Source organism: Propithecus coquereli, unplaced genomic scaffold (genome assembly GCF_000956105.1).
Source record: "Propithecus coquereli isolate 6110/MARCELLA unplaced genomic scaffold, Pcoq_1.0 Scaffold147, whole genome shotgun sequence".
Lineage (NCBI taxonomy): Eukaryota > Metazoa > Chordata > Mammalia > Primates > Indriidae > Propithecus > Propithecus coquereli.
In genome coordinates this window covers 4,323,601-4,340,739 of record NW_012139080.1, presented here as the reverse complement: position 1 = coordinate 4,340,739, position 17,139 = coordinate 4,323,601, and the positions used below count along the sequence as shown (strand labels likewise).

At 38.0% G+C, this 17,139-nt stretch overlaps 1 protein-coding gene across 1 annotated transcript in view; it reads left to right on the top strand.

Annotated features, from left to right (window-relative positions):
* Positions 1-433: 433 nt before the first annotated feature.
* The window catches only part of KIF27 (kinesin family member 27), an 88,578-nt gene continuing 71,872 nt past the window's right edge, over positions 434-17,139 (top strand). The window contains exons 1-4 of the mRNA XM_012640012.1: positions 434-485; positions 3,292-3,676; positions 12,269-12,469; positions 15,223-16,181. Coding sequence (XP_012495466.1) covers positions 3,379-3,676; positions 12,269-12,469; positions 15,223-16,181 — 1,458 coding nt within the window. The 5' untranslated portion in view covers positions 434-485; positions 3,292-3,378. The remainder of the gene's footprint in view (positions 486-3,291; positions 3,677-12,268; positions 12,470-15,222; positions 16,182-17,139) is intronic.

The following is a 17,139-nucleotide window of genomic DNA, read 5'->3' as shown; positions in this document are numbered from 1 at the left end:
TTCTAGAACCAGACACACACTCAGGTGACGGTTGCACATTTGGTGATGTATTACACCCACTGAATTGTGAAATTTAAAATGGCTCATTTTATGTTATACAGATTTTACCTCAATAAAAGTAAAGTGAATTGGTAGCTAAGATACTGAAACGCAGTGTAGAATCGTTCTCACATTCATTACGAGCCTGTGGAAAGCTGTGTGCGCCCAGCCCTCCCTGACCGGTCCCATCGCGTCGGTGGGATACAACAGGTACCGCTAGGTAAGCTCGGAGACCGGCCAGGGGCCGACTTCGCGACGGCCTGGGCTCGGGGGCGGGGCCTGGCGCAGGGGCGGGGCCGGGGCGGACGGAGTACGTCGGACTACGGCCTTCGCCGGTTGCCGGGAGAACCGGCAACAACAAAAGGCGCGGGTGGCGGCGGCGGCGTGGCAGAGCGAAGCCGAGGAGTCTTGCGCTCGCCGCCAGAGACCGGGGCTTTCCCGAGCCGGTCAGTGCGTCGCGGGCTGGGCCGGGCGGTGTGGGGAAGTGGGGCGCCCTCCGGCCCGCGGCGCCCGTGCTCCGGGCCCGCCGTAGGGAGGAGGCGGCGTCGGCCAGGGGTCAGGGTTGCCGCGGGGTGGGTTAGCGGGGCGGTTGGGGCGTCGGCGAGGCCGAGGGGGGCGCCCAAGGGGGCCCAGGGTCGGCGCTGGGATCCGGGCGAGCGGCCGGAGACAGAGCGCCCCTTCCTGAGGTAGAGGGGCCCGAGGAACTGGGACGCGACGCAACGCGGGACCGAGCCCCTCCGAGTGGATCCCTTGTACGTCTCGTGTTTATACTTCCCAGCGCGGATGTGAAGAGGCGCGGTGGAGGCCCACCGTCTCTGAGGGGTTCGTCTTGTCTCAGGCCTCCTTTTCCCATCGTAGAGGTTGAAACTTTGGTGCTTTCAGGCGCTGTGCAAGTCCGAAAGTGCCCTCCCTCATAGGCGGGCGATAATGGAGAAAGAGAAAGGGCGCCCAAAATATTTTTTGAAACACCTTTTAAGTAACACCACCGCCTCCAAGTTTTAAAATCTTTGTTGTTTCCCCCTCTTTACTCCCTTATCTTTTACACATTTGGGGCCTTTTCTGAAATCCTTGTGCGATTCACTATCCGTCTTCTGGGAAGTTTTTTATGTAAATATTATTAACAAACCACAAGTTTAAGGCAACCACTGCTTTCTGAGAAACCAAGGGTACAGGATGACAACGGTATTTGGGGACACCTATTCTTGATCAATGACATGGCGTCAGGGATTAAATAATACCTCGCCTTTGCTCAGATTTCAGAAACCCATTAAGTATGCCTAAATATTACCAGCCAATCAGATTTCACCGTTTTTTGCATTTGGTGACATGCATGTTTCTGACGACTACAGTTGATCAGAATCTGAAGGGACTATAATTGATTAGAATCTGAAGAAGTATAAGTGCTATCGATTTTTTAAAAAAAAACTTCTTGTATATTGATTGTTTTACAAGCCACATGTTTATGGACCATTATTATTTCTTTAAAATTTTTTTTCTTTTATTGACCCCGACATATTATTATTTTTTAATGGTTAAAATAGATGACTTTCAATTACCTTTATATCCAAATTGTTTATAGATATTACCATTATAAAAACCAAAAAAGTAAAAATATCCCAATTACATTTGACATTTTTTATTAGCACATTCATTGGAAGCAATTAGTTTGGCTTAACATAGCCCATGACTTTTGCTTTAATGTGATGGAATAAAAAATAAGTTAATATATATAGTAACTTCAAATGTAGGTGTTCAGAGACATTTGGAAGAATCAAGTTAGCATCCCTACAGTTTGGAAAAGTTTCTGGTACCAAATGATTGTAGAGTCCTTTAGGATCCAAGAAAGGATTTTACTGTACACATGAGCATGTGTTTTTTTTCAATGCAGAATTTCATTAGAATGATTACATCTGCCAAGGTTTGGTGTATCTCTTTGTTTTGGCCATGAATGGTAGTTTGTTGACTCTGGTTTGGGATTTTTACAGCCCAAGAGACCTGGTATTTTTTTATTCTCAGTGGGCTTTTAGTAGAGTAAATGTTTTTTGTTGTGATCCTCTTTGGACTATCCAGTCACAGAATTATAAATGCAAAGTTCTGCTGCAGGGTTTTTAAAAGCTAGTGAATATTAAATATTAATATGTCAACATTTCCATAGCAAGTAGTGCTTAAAATGTTATTTCTGCTATGAAATAACGGTAGTCTGCTGTTACTTACTGATAGTATTCAGGACTCAGCATCTCTAAAGAGCCTAGCGTCAACCTCAAACTGATTACTTTTCGTCATACGCACTTAAGCATCATCATAGATTACTCATTTGTTACCTTTTTTAGCTTTTGTGTAGTGTAAGCTTTATCCTACCAAGACTGTGAACATTTGTGTACACATTTTTATGCAAACACGTGTTTTCATTTCTCCTGGAAGTGGAATTGCAGGGTCAAATGATAACTCTGTGTTTAACTTGTTGAGGAACTGCCAGTCTGTTTTTCAAAGTGGCTGTACCATTTTACATTGCCACCAGGAGTGTATGAGAGTTCTGATTTCTCTACACTCTTGCCAAAACTTATTATGATCTGTCTTTTCTTTTTTTAGAGACAAGGTCTCACTGCGTCGCTCAGGCTGGAGGGAAGTGGCAACGATCATGGTTCACTGAAACCTTGAACTGCTGGGCTCAAGTGATCCTCCCACCTCAGCCTCCTGAGTAGCTAGGACTACAGGCACATACCATCATGCCTGGCTAATTTTTAAAAACATTTTTTGTGGAGACAGGGTCTTGCTAGGTTACCCAGACTGTTCTTGATCAAGTGATCCTCCTGCCTTGGCCTCCCAAAATGCTAGGATTATAGGCATGAGCCACTGTGCCTGGCTTATTGTTTGCTTTTAACATGCGTATAATTCCTCAATTATTTCTTTGCCTTAATTTTCTAACTCCCTAATTATTCAATGTTTAGATTAATGAACTAGAAAACATTACCACTGTAGAAATAAAGGCACAATGGAATCCCATATATTTATCACTTAGCTTCATCATTTACCAACTCATGGCTTCCACTCCCTAGATTATTTTGAAGCAAGCCCAAGACATCATATCATTTCATCTATAAATTAATGATGTACTTTATGAGACAGATTTACTCTTTGTAACTATTTTATATTGGAACAAAACCTGCTCTAATTGACTTTGCTTCAGAGATGGTTAGTTTATTGGATAAGAGGAGTCAATAATTAAAATTTATTTTTTATTTCGTTACACAGAAGTCCAGATCTTATGTAAAATGGATATTTCTCACACTAAATACTGAACATTAAGTAGAAAATCTATTTAGTAAAATCCAAGCTGCCATGGAAGAAATACCAATAAAAGTTGCCGTAAGAATTAGACCTCTGCTCTGCAAAGAAGTTCTTCATAATCATCAAGTTTGTGTGAGAGTTATTCCAAACACCCAGCAAATTATCATTGGGAGAGATAGAGTCTTTACTTTTGATTTTGTTTTTGGCAAAAATTCAACTCAAGATGAAGTTTATAATACGTGTATAAAGCCCCTAGTGTTGTCACTCATTGAGGGCTATAATGCAACTGTTTTTGCCTATGGACAGACTGGATCTGGGAAGACGTACACCATTGGAGGAGGCCATGTTGGTAAGATTACTCTCTGACTTTTTGTCAAACACTAGAAAGAAGCTAAAATAGGATAATACCTGACACACAGGTGCTTAGGATATTGGTTCAATAATAAAAGAGTGAATAGTATAATCAAATATCATAAGATCATCTTCGAAAGATTTGTTCTTAAATATTGACGTTTCATTAAGAAATCTAATTTATGATTACATACTGTTTGCATGAGGAAAGAAGTTTAATTCAGTGTGTTCAACCCTTGTTATTTTTAACATAATTGTAATAGAGATAAATGAGTTAACATTAGATTTTGCATCCTTTAACAAGTCAGTTGTAAATATTAAGAGTCCTGCAACCAGGACTTAGGGGTAGTAAGAGAAATTAATTATGTGGTTAAAACGTCTTTTATTTTTTTTTCACTTTCTAGCCAGATAACTGAATATATTAGGATGTAATTTCTGCTGCTGGTAATTCCATCTTGGAAAAGATGGAAACAATCCCAACCAACCCACCCTTGAAGGCAATCACAGTTCTGATTTTTTTTCCACCATAGATTATTTTTGCCTATTCAAGAACTTCATATTAATGGAATCATAGAGTAAGCAGCCTTGGAAAAGATGGAATCATAGGCTTTCCTGTAGAACTGGAGAGAACCTTCGAAATCATTTCTCTTCATTGATAAGTGAGGGGCCTAGCCCTGGAGAGATGAAGAGATTGTTCAGTTAGGTAGCTAGTGGTGAAGTGGGGGATTGAAAGCCAAGTCCTCTGTTGAGACTGGTGACTGTATTGGTATTTTTCTACTAAAAGCAAACTTTTGAATATTGCACATAGACATCATTGTCTAAATTTTAGTTAGTATTCTTTATATGTGTAGTGGCTTTCAGTATTTTTTCATTTTCCTACTTCTCAAATGTAAAATATGTGACTTTCAGAAACTTCTCACATTACTTACGTGGATGTGGGGGAGCCTCAGAGGGTGACTGTAGTTTGAGGAAGTCCTTATTGCAAACATTAAATGGAGAGGCCTTAAGAGCCCACTACCCCCAATTTTTACAAATCTCTGTTCTACAGGATTTGGAGATTACAGATACTAGATTATTTTAGGATCTCACAAAAAAAAGAATTCAGTTTTTCTAAGTTGTGGTTTTTGGTGTAGCCTTTTTTTCGATTGGTAAATGTCTTATAATCTCAGTGACCCAGTGTGTGCTTGATGCCAATAGGAGTTATAAAATGTTCAGAGGTTGGTGTAATTATAGTGCTACTGTTTTTTTAATTAAGAGGCCATGAATACTATTTTAATTCTGTAAGGGAAAAAGTTATTAAAGTTATCTGTTGTTCTAAAAATTTTTTTTTTTTTTTTGAGAGAGAGTCTCACTCTGTTGCCCTAGGGTAGGGTGCCATGGCGTCAGCCTAGCTCACAGCAACCTCAAACTCCTCCTGGGCTCAAGCGAGCCTCCTGCCTCAGCCTCCCGAGTAGCTAGGAATACAGGCATGTGCCACCATGCGCGGCTAATTTTTTTTATATATTTTTAGTTGTCCAGCTAATTTCCTTCTATTTTAGTAGAGGTGGGGATCTCACTCCTGCTCAGGCTGGTCTTGAACTCCTGAGCTCAAACGATCCACCCGCCTCAGCCCCCCAGAATGCTAGGATTACAGGCGTGAGCCACTGCACCCGGCCTGTTCTAAAATATTTTAACTGCTCTTAAAATCTCTATACCAGAAGAAATAGACCACCATTAAGAACAGTTTTGGTGTTTTCTTTCTACTTTTTTTTTTAAATTAAAGAAACGTATATTGTAAAAAGGGTTGCAAATGGTTCGTAAGAAATTAAACAAGTGAAAAGCTCCTGTGGCCCCAAGAAATATCGGTATAATGTACAGTAGCCATATTACTCACACATGTAATTTTTTGGTTTTTTTATTTGTTTTGTTTGTTTAATGAGATGCTATACCTGTGGTTCTGTAACTTTTTTTTTTTACATTTAATAGTATAAAATATCATTTCACTTCTTCCCATTTGGGTCATGGAAATTCATCTCATTTTTGACTGTATAATTTACACAGTGTGAATGAATTGTAGTTCATCCATTCCAGTATTAATGTTTAGGTTGTTTCTGATTTTTTTTTTTTTTGAGACAGAGTCTTCCTCTGTTGCCCTGGGTAGAGTGCAGTGGCGTCATCATAGCTCACTGCAACTTCAAACTCCTGGGCTCAAGTGATCCTCTTGCCTCAGCCTCCCAAGTAGCTGGGACTACAGGTGCGCACCATGATGCCTGGCTAATTTTTCTATTTTTAGTAGAGACAGGGTCTCATTCTTGCTCAGGCTGGTCTCCAACTCATGAGCTCAAGCAATCCTCCCGCCTCAGCCTCCCAGAGTGCTAGGATTACAGGTGTGAGCTACTGGGCCTGGCCTTGTTTCTGATTATTAGTGTTATAAAAAAGTTGCAGTGTATATCTTTGTACATTTAAGTTTACATACGTGTGTTAGTATTTCTAAAGAATGGATTCCTAGAGACGGATTTGTTGAGTCAAAGAGTAGGCACATTTAAAATGTAGATTAGATCAGTCTGACAAATTACCCTGCAAAAAAGCTGTATTAGTTTAAATTCCCACCACCAACATGTGAAAGCCGTTTGCTGATAGCCTTGTCACTTAGTAATATTATAAATTCAATTTTTTTCCATCTGATAGGTGAAAAATTATACTTTCTTGTTTAAAGTTACATTTATTTCTGGTATATTAGTGAAATTAGCAAGCATTTTCTATTGCTCAGATTGTCTATGTAGGACACCAGTTCTGGGTCAGTTGTCTGCTGTTTCATTATTTAAAAAAAGGCTTTTTTTTGACACAAATCTTTCTCCATTGCCTGAGCTAGAGTGCAGTGGTGTCATCATAGCTCAATGCAGCCTCCAATTCCTGGGCTCCAGTGATCCTCTTGTCTCAGCTTCCAGAGTAGCTGGGACTACAGGCACGCACCACCATGCCTTGCTAATTTTTCTATATTTTTGTAGAGATGGGATCTGGCTATTGCCCAGGCTGGTCTCGAACTCCTGAGCTCAAGCCATCTTCCTGCCTCAGTCTCCCAAAATGCTAGGATTACAGGTATGAACTACCGCACTTGGCCTGGTGTTTGATTATTGACCATGCAAATTATTTTTTGTTTTTTTCCCAATAAATATTTACAAATTTAATATTTATTATATAAATATAAATATTTATATCATGCCAGGCACTATGGCAGAAGGAAAATCTCTTATTTTTTAATAGGATGGTTATTTAAGCTAATACTCATTTTCCTGCTTTTCAGAACCTGGGATTTACTGACCTTTACAAGGCATAACCTTTTCCAAAACCTTTTGTGTACCCTTTAAATACCATATGACAGCTAAATGATGGCTGTTGAGGTTTTACAAATTTTCTCTCTGAAATAGTATATTTTAGGAATATAAGACTAATATTGCAAATGTGATATTTAGATTAGCAAAATACATATTGAAGCTTTATTATAAATATTTGGAATTCAGCTTTTTGGTAAGTCTTTTGATTTATTGTGCTTTGTTATCCAGTGAAGTGAGGAATAAATGAGCTATTTCTGGTCAATTGTATATTCTGGCTAATTTGGATTGCTTCTCCATACTATAGTTTGAAAGGGTTTAGACATTTCCTATTGGCTAGTTCCTAGAAGCTCTTAAAAAGGAATCTTCACTTTTTCCCTGTATGGTATTGGAAAAAACCTACAGTTTCCTTTACTTGCCACATGATGGTAGTCTTGCATCTTAAATTCGGTGAAAAGCAGTCATCCAAGTTAATAGAGATTCAGATTTTCAGGATGTTTCTTGCCCAAAATCTAAACTTTGGTTATCTTCAACTAGAAGATGGGACATAAGTTGTTTTTAAGGTTCATTTGTAAGCCAACTTTTTGTTGCTTCGAATATATTTTCCATGGAACCATGCTAAAAATGATGGGCAGATTTCTAAACTGGCCTACAGAAACTTTAAGTCTCAATTTTTTCCTTCCACTTATTTTAAGTTGTATCTTACACACTTTTTTTTTTTTTTACTGTTTTTAATTTAATTTCATTTTTTATTTTCTTTTTTTGAGACAAGGTCTTACTCTGTCAACTCCAGGTAGAGTGCAGTGGTGTGATCATAGCTCACTGCAGTCTTGAACTCCTGGGCTCAAGTGATCCTCCTACCTCAGCCTCCTGAGCAGCAGGGGCTATAGGTGTGGGTCACCACACCCAGCCTTTAGTAATTTCTAAACTGTGATAAAAATATATATAAATATACATAACATAAAATTTATCATTTTAACTACTTTTAAGTGTACAGTTCTGTGGCATCAAATACATTCAGTGTTAATGTAGTCATCACCACTATTTCCAAAATTTTTCATCACCCCAAACAGAAGATCTGTACCTGTTTAGCAATAACTTCCCCCACTCCACATCCCTTGGTAACCCTTAATTTACTTTCTGTCACTTCAAATTTGCCTATTCTAGATATTTCATAAAAGTAGAAGCATACAATATTTATCTTTCTGTATCTGGCTTCTGTCACTTAGCATCTTGTAGCATCTATCAGAACTTCATTGCTTTTTATGACTGAATAATATTCCATTGTATGTATATACCACATTTATTCATCCATTCTTCCATTGTTGGACATTTGGTTTGTTTCTCCCTTTTGGCTCTTGTAAATAGTGGTGCTGTGAACATGGATGTAAAAGCATCTGTGTGAGTCCCTCGTACACATTTTTGTAAAGCTGCTTTAAAGTCCTTTTTGAAACAAAGTGGGGCATAAATAAATGTTCACTCATGACTTTATTGTACTGGTCTGTGTTCCGGTTGTGGAAGCTGGCTTAGATAGTGTTGGAGAAGAGGTGTGGAGGTGTCCCCTTTCTCATTCCTGGCCTTTCTGCATCTCTTCTACACACATCCTCTGTTGCCTCCAGACTCTGGCTTGCTTCCTTGCCCTTTCTTATCCCTTTCTACTCTCAAACTCCCGGCACCTTTCCCACTCGACCCAGGAATCTCAGAACAGATGCTCTTCGCTTAATGTGAAGAAATATGATACAAGGATTTTTTAGAAAAAGGATCTTTCCAACATAAATGAATTTGCACTGTAGTGATTAGGATTCCATGCAGACCATAATAAATGAAGTAAAGAGAAAAATATTTTAGTACAAAGGACTGTGAAATAGGTTGGTCTTAGCTGGGGTGAGTTTCCTCTTTTTTTATGGCTTTTTCTGTTTCAGAAATTACATGTTGTCTAAAAGCACCAACATTTTTATTATAGTGGCTCCCACTAATAGTGGGGACACTAGTGAATATCCCAGGGATGGGATGTCTTTGGACAGGGACAGGCACCCCTTTGTGTTGAAAGATTTTTTTATGAGCTAAGGGCCACCTTCCTGGATCTAGTATTTAACGAACAGTGAATTAGTAAGTTGGGAAAGGTAAAATATTTTTTATAAAATAGCATGGCCTATTTATGGAATAAAATGACACCCCATAGAGTTTTATCTTTTTATATTAAAGTGGACATTTCTACTACACCTACCTGCTTTGGACTTCACTGGTATGTACCACTTATGCCTATCTCATTCATGGAACTTTTCAAACATGTTTTCTTATAAAATCTTTTATTTTTGCCTTAAACTTATATAAACATCATTTAGTTTATTGGGTTGTCTTGTCATTTGATTATAAGCTTCTTTGTTTTCTGCCTCTTCCAGTTTTCTACAATGTATTTATTAGTTTATTTTTAAACTATATTTGAAACTTTTAATTTATTTTTAAAAATGATTTCTAATGGTAAAAATTCAAATATTACAATTAAGATAAAAAGTAAGTTTTTCTTTTTTTTCTTTCCCTATTTTAAATCCCCAGAGGTAACCACCATTAAGTTTTTGGAATACTTTTTCAAAAATATTAATTGCATAGATATGTATTTTTTCTTTTACCCAGATGAGATTTGCTATGCAATTGCTTTTTTTTACTTCACAGATCTTAGATATCTGTGTAATGGTAGGTGCATGTTATGTCATTGTTAACTATCCATTCTCCTACTAATGGATTTATTAGGTTGTTTGGAATTTTTTCACTATTACAATCAATTGTTACTGATCCTTATATAACATCTTTGGGTATGTGCATATATGTATTCCTTTAGGACTATAACTGAGTTAAAGGCTGATTGTGTTTAAATTTTTGATACTGTTGATATTAATGATTCTCCAAAAAGGCTGTACCAGTTTACATTGTTATAGTATATTAGGGGACCCAGTTTGTTCACATCCTTGAGAAAACTAGGCATTATCAAATTTTAAACCTTTGCCCACATGGTATTTTAAACAGTGAATAATTATAGTGATTAGATTATTGCGAATATAATTTATCATCAATTACAATGATAATCTTAGTAATATTTTGGTGTTAGTAGTATTAAAAGTTGAGACAATGCTTGATATAGCTGCTTTTACTGTTCTTAAAACAATTAATAGGCCAGGCACAGTGACGCCTGTAATCCCAGCACTTTGGGAGGTCAAAGCGGGAGGATCACTTGAGGCCAGGAGTTTGAGAACTGCCTGGGCAATATAGCAAGACCCCATCTCTACAAAAAACGAAAAACAACATTTAATAACCCTTTCTTTACCCACTTTCCCAGCCATCTACCATCTCACTTCTCTGCTTTCCTTTGCAACGGAACCTTGAAGGTGTTATCTCTGATTTGTGTCCAGTTCTCCTCCTCCCATTCTTTCTTAAATCCACTCTATTTAGACTTTCACCTCCAACACCATTAAAACTGTACTTGTCTGCTGGGCCTGGTAGCTCACGCCTGTAATCCTAGCACTCTGGGAGGCCAAGGGGGGAGGATCGTTTGAGCTCAGGAGTTCAAGACCAGCTGTGAGCAAGAGTGAGACCCCGTCTCTACTAAAAATAGAAATTGGCTGGGCAACTAAAAATATATAGAAAAAATTATCCAGGCATGGTGGTGCATGCCTGTAGTCCCAGCTACTTGAGAGGCTGAGGCAGAAGGATCATGAGCCCAGGAGTTTGAGGTTGCTGTGAGCTAGGCTGATGCCACAGCACTCTAGCCCAGGCAAAAGGAGTGAGACTGTCTCAAAAAAAAAAAAAAACTGTACTTGCCAAGATAATCATAAATAACCTTCACTTTGCTAAATCCAATGATCAATTCTCATATCTCATCTTACTGGACCTATCAGCAGATTTGATATATATTCTGCACTTGGTTTCTAGACCACCACATTCTTGGTTTTCCTCCTACTTAACTGATTGCTCCTTATGATTTTTTGCTGGTTCTTTATAAAGGAACCAATAAATGAAGTAGGGCTCAGACTTTTGGTGCTCTTTTCTTCTGACTCTGTACTTTTCTTGGTGATCTCATCCACTCTCATGACATTAAATACTATGTATATGTAGCTGACTTCCAATTTTCAACTGCCTATTCAACATAAGGAATGCTTAATAGACATCTCAAGCTTAGCAGGTTAAAAACTGAACTTCTGACATTTTTCCCCTCAAGCCAGCTCAGTACCCATCTTTCCCCATATAAGTTGATGGCAATTCCAGTGGCTCAAGACAAAACCTTGGAGTCATCCTTGACTCAATCGCTTTGTCTCACATCCCATATCCAGCCTGTCAGGATATCTTAATAGCTCTCCCTTCAACATAAATCCAGAACCCGGCTACCATCTGGTGTGAGACACCATTATGTCTACCACTTGACTCCTTTGACTCCCACATTACTGCAGTAGCCTCCACAATGGTCTCCCTCCTTCTACACTTGTAAAATACAGCAGCCAGAGTGGACTTTTAAAAATCTCAAGCAATGGTAAGTTATTGCTCTATTCTAGTGGCTCTCATCTCATTCGGATTAAAACCCAAAGTGTACAGTGGTTTGTAAGGACCTCCATGAACTGGCTTCTGTCACCTCTCTGACCTCATCTCCTGTCACTCTCCCTTTGCTCCCTCTGCAACAGCCATGCTGGCCTTGTTTATGACTCACACGAATTTAGTGCCTACTTACATGGTGGCTGTTTCCTCTGTCTGGGACACTTTCCTCAGCTATCCATGGGGCCCCTCCACCATGTCTTTTAAGTCTTTGCTCAAATGTCAGCTTCTAAATGATGCCCACCATGACCTGCCTATTTAAAATTGTGAGTACTTCCCACCCCATCATGCACGGTCATACTTCCAGTCCCCCTACCCTGCCCTATTTTTTTCTCCAGGTACATTTAGCACCTATTAATATACCATGTAATTCATTTATCAGGTTTTTTTTGTTTTGGTATTGTCTGTCTTCTGTACCAGGGCAGAGATTTCTTCTCCCCCTGTTTTGTTCACTGATGGTCCCAGAATCCTAAAACAGTGCCTGGTATATAATAGGTACTAAATAAATATTTGTTGAATAAATGCATGAATGAATTCTAAGGGGATGCATGTGAAAACTTTTACCTATTAATTTTATAGTTGTGATTCAAAAATATTCTATAGAAATGTAAGAAAATAATGTATTAACCATAAATTTTGGGTCGTAGCTTTACTTATATTTTAAGTTGTAGATATGCTTTCTTTTTCTAAATTTTCAGCTTCAGTTGTGGAAGGTCAAAAGGGTATCATTCCTCGAGCTATCCAAGAAATATTTCAAAGCATCTCTGAACATCCTAGCATTGACTTTAATATAAAAGTATCTTATATAGAAGTATACAAGGAAGAACTAAGAGATCTTTTAGAATTGGAGACATCTATGAAGGATCTTCACATCCGAGAAGATGAAAAAGGAAACACAGGTAGCCCACTAAGTTGATTGCGTTCATTAGCAAACAGACATGCTTTAATTCAGTTTCTGGATATATTTTAGGAATCTTTAAAAATGGATATAGAAGCAAAATGAATTTAATTTTCTTTTAAATTGAGTGGCTTATTGATTATCAATCATATTTAAATAACCCAGATGAAAAAGTAATTCAGACTGATTGGTGAGATGAAGTTATTAATTTGTAATTCAAGATATTGATTTCCTATAAATTGTCCCTCTGTGGCCTGACCTCAAGTGAAAATGTGATACAGGCTAAATTTGTTTTTGTATCTTTTTTTCCTCCCAGATCTATCCCAAGATTCGGGATGGCTTTTCCTTTAGGAACTTTCTTCATCTTTGATTTTTGTCCCAGCACACCTTTTTTTTTTTTAAATTAGAGTTTATGTTTTTGCTTTTCCGTGTTGACATTTACATGTTCTTTGTGCTCCTAAAGTTCTGACTTTTTGTAATAGTAACTTGTTAATCTCATTAACTAATATGCATTTGTTTGAAAATGGGAAGTTCAAAATGCAAGCATTTTAAGGAATAATTTCTGCTTTTCTGATTTTAAAGCTAATATGTTCATCATAGAATATTTTGAAAACAGGAACATATAAGGAAGAAAGTTAAAGATTATCTCAGAACCTAGAAATAGCGTCTTCTCTTTTCCATGTGTTTTCTTCCAGATTTCTTTTTCTGTTTACATATAATTTCTTTTCTTTTTTTTAGAAGAAGGATCTCGCTCTGTCACGGGCTGGTATGCAGTGTCGTGATCATAGCTCACTGCAACCTCAAACTCCTGGTTCGGGCGATCCTCTTGCCTCAGCCTCCCGAGTAGCTGACATTATTTCCATCAGGCACATGCCTCCATGCCCATCTAATTTAAAAAAATTTTTTATAGAGACAGAGTCTCGCTATATTGACCAGGCTGGTCTTGAACTCCTGGCCTCAAGTGATCTTCCCGCTCCAGTCTCCTGAAGTGCTGGGATTACAGGCATCTGGCCCCGTGTCACTATTTTTTTATAAAGCTACCAGGTGATTTGGGTTTGAGAAGCATAGTGCTCACTTACAGCCTAACATTAGAAAAATTTTATTAAAGTTTTAATATGATGTATAGTTACATCGCCATATTCTATAAACTCTGATATTATATACCTTCTGTTTGTGGGAGGGTACTTTCAATGAGCTATGTTGTTAAAAAAGTGTCATGATAGAAATAATGTCAATGAAATGATTATTTTTTCAATAAATAGTGACGTGACGGGATCTGAGTGAAGAAGCATTATGGCACTAATTCGAGATCAGGAGCTTTACTGCTCTGATTCAAAGCCCAAATCCACCTACTCCTCTTTGAAATATTTTTCATATAAACAGATAATGCAGTTGTAAGCTTATTAGGTTATTTTTTGTTCTTATTCTGTTGTTGAAATAGAAACTTTCCTTTTTTGAATTGTCATCTCATCTGTTACCTTGCACTCTGATGTTACATAGGCCATATCTGTTTTTGAGCAGATTTATTTGTATTGAATTTTTGACTCATCATTGATTATGACTCCACATATCAAAAAACCTAAAAGCTAAGGATGGCTTGACTATTAACTGAAAAAAAAACTAATTTTTAAAATTATTTCTAATTAATTCTTTTAATCTACTAGTGATTAACTCTTTTGAATTATGTTGTTTTTTTTTTTTTTTGAGACAGAGTCTCACTCTTTTGCCTGGGCTAGAGTGCCGTGGCGTCAGCCTGGCTCACAGCAACCTCAAACTCCTGGGCTCAAGCGATCCTCCTGCCTCAGCCTCCCGAGTAGCTGGGACTACAGGCATGTGCCACCATGCCCAGCTAATTTTTTCTATGTATTTTTAGTTGTCCGATTAATTTCTTTCTATTTTTTTAGTAGAGATGGGGTCTCGCTCTTGCTCAGGCTGGTCTCAAACTCCTGAGCTCAAACACTGTGCCCGCCTCGGCCTCCCAGAGCGCTAGGATTACAGACGTGAGCCACCGCGCCTGGCCTTGAATTATGTTTAATCTATTATCTTTTAATTAATCTATTAGACTTTACAAATCAAAATACTGGAATAAAGAGTTTTTCTTTTGTTAATAATTTTATTTATTTATTTATTCATTCATTCATTTTTTGAGACAGGGTCTTACTCTGTTTCCTGGGCTTGAGTGCAGTGGCATCATCATAGCTCACTGCAACCTCAAACTCCTGGGCTCAAGTGGTCCTCCTGCCTCAGCTTCCCAAGTAGCTGAGACTACAGGTGTGCCACGACACCCAGCTATTTTTTTTTTATTTTTATTTTTTTAAATTTTTGTAGAGACAAGAGTTTTGCTATGTTGCTAAGGCTGATCTCAAAGTCCTGGGCTCAAGCTGTCCTCCCACATCAGCCTCCCAAAGTGCTAGGATTACAGGCAGGAGTCACTGTGCCTGGCCTTGTCAGTCATTTCAAAGAATTGAGTGTGATATTTGACTCCAAAGAAGCTAGATTGTTTTTTCAAAAAATTATATGTTTTAGAGTTTTAAGATCACAATGAATGCTGTCAAAATAGTTCCTTTGGGAGATTATCCAAAATTATTTAATGATGTTGCTGATGTTACTGTTTTTGTTTGAAGTGCTATTGATTTTTTTAAAAGGGACTATCTTGGCCAGGCTTTTTAGCAAATGATAACTGTTGTGTGATTAATTTAACTGTACTGAATTTTGATGAAAGCCTTGTTTAAAAACTTGTTATTGCATTTTAAGTGATTGTTGGGGCCAAGGAATGTCATGTAGAGGGTGCAGATGAAGTGATGAGTCTTCTGGAGATGGGGAATGCAGCCAGACATACAGGTACCACCCAAATGAATGAGCACTCCAGCAGATCACATGCAATTTTTACAATCAGCATTTGTCAAGTTGAGAAAAATACAAAGGCACCTGAAGATGGATCTTGGTATTCCCATCGGCATATTGTCTCAAAGTTCCACTTTGTGGATTTGGCTGGATCAGAAAGAGTAACCAAAACAGGGAATACTGGTGAACGGTTCAAGGAATCCATTCAAATCAACAGTGGGTTGCTGGCTTTAGGCAACGTAATTAGTGCTCTTGGAGACCCACGCAGGAAGAGTTCACATATTCCATACAGGGATGCTAAAATTACCCGGCTTCTGAAAGATTCCCTGGGAGGCAGTGCTAAGACTGTCATGATCACATGTGTCAGCCCATCCTCCTCAGATTTTGATGAGTCCTTAAATTCTCTCAAATATGCCAACAGAGCACGAAACATTAGAAACAAACCCACCGTAAACTTCAGCCCTGAGTCAGATCGTATGGATGAAATGGAATTTGAGATTAAGTTGCTTCGAGAAGCTTTGCAAAGCCAGCGGACTAGTGTCAGCCAAACTAGCCAGATCCATCGAGAGGGGACTCCTGATAAAAATAAAATCCATTCTCTTGAGGAACAAGTAGCTCAGCTACAGGGAGAATGTCTGGGTTACCAAAGTTGTATAGAAGAAGCCTTTACCTTCTTGGTGGACTTAAAAGATGCTGTCAGACTAAACCAAAAGCAGCAACACAAGCTGCAGGAGTGGTTTAACGTGACCCAGGAGGTCAGGAAGGATGTCTTCACCTCAGTTCGAGAAAACCGAGCCATTGGAAACCTGGAAGAAGGACCACAGCATATTACAGTCCTCCAACTGAAAAGAGAGCTTAAAAAATGCCAGGTACTTAGGTGTCACTTTTTTTGTTAATTTTTTTTTTGTTGAAACATTATATACATTTTTGGGGTACATGTGAGAATTTAATACATTTAGACATCACTTTTATGAGTATCTTGTTTAAGGACTAAATTTATTTGGGCAAGTAAATTCTAAGTCATTTTGGCATTTCAGGTTTTTTAAAAGAATTATATGTAGAATCTCATTTGCCTTTCCCTTACTCTGTTTCTTTCTACCCTTGCTATTCTTCCTCCTCACAGTTATACCTTTGTTTCTCCTTTGGTTAAAATGTATTTTAATTTATTTGTTATATTTATTAAATAGGACCTTGTGGAACTGGTTGTCAATTTAGAGGAGGAAAAGAAACACATTTTCAGAAACAAAATTAAGTTATACTTTCCTAAGTTTTTCTCCCTTTACTGGTCAGTGGTTCTTCCTGCCTCCACCCCACCCCTTGCCCGCCTGCCCACCCACCCTGGTCAGTGGTTCTTAAAAGAAAAAATTACTTCATTCTTTGAGAAACAAATATTTATGATATTTAATGAACGTAGGTATGTACATGTATGCATATTGTATATACATATATTGAGTTTAGAATTACATTTCCCCACTTTCCATTCAGAAAACATTTATTGCATGAAGATTGTGGAATAGTGGAGAACAGGACATGCTGTAGTTCTGCTTGCTGGGAGTTTGCAAGCTAGCGAGCAAATGGGTAGTCCTATTTATTTAAGGAATGTTATTCTTTAAGTAACACGGTTCTGAACTTCGTGAGTCTGTTTTTTAAAATAGGAAAACATGTAATTAAAAACATAGCTTTCTGTAAAACCTTTTTATATGAAGTATTATAAAGAAGCTATTTGTATTGTCCTCTATTACAACAGTTCTCAAACTTTTTGATCCCAGGTCTTATTTATTTATTTATTTTTTAAATTTTATTTTTTATTTAGAGACAGGATCTTGC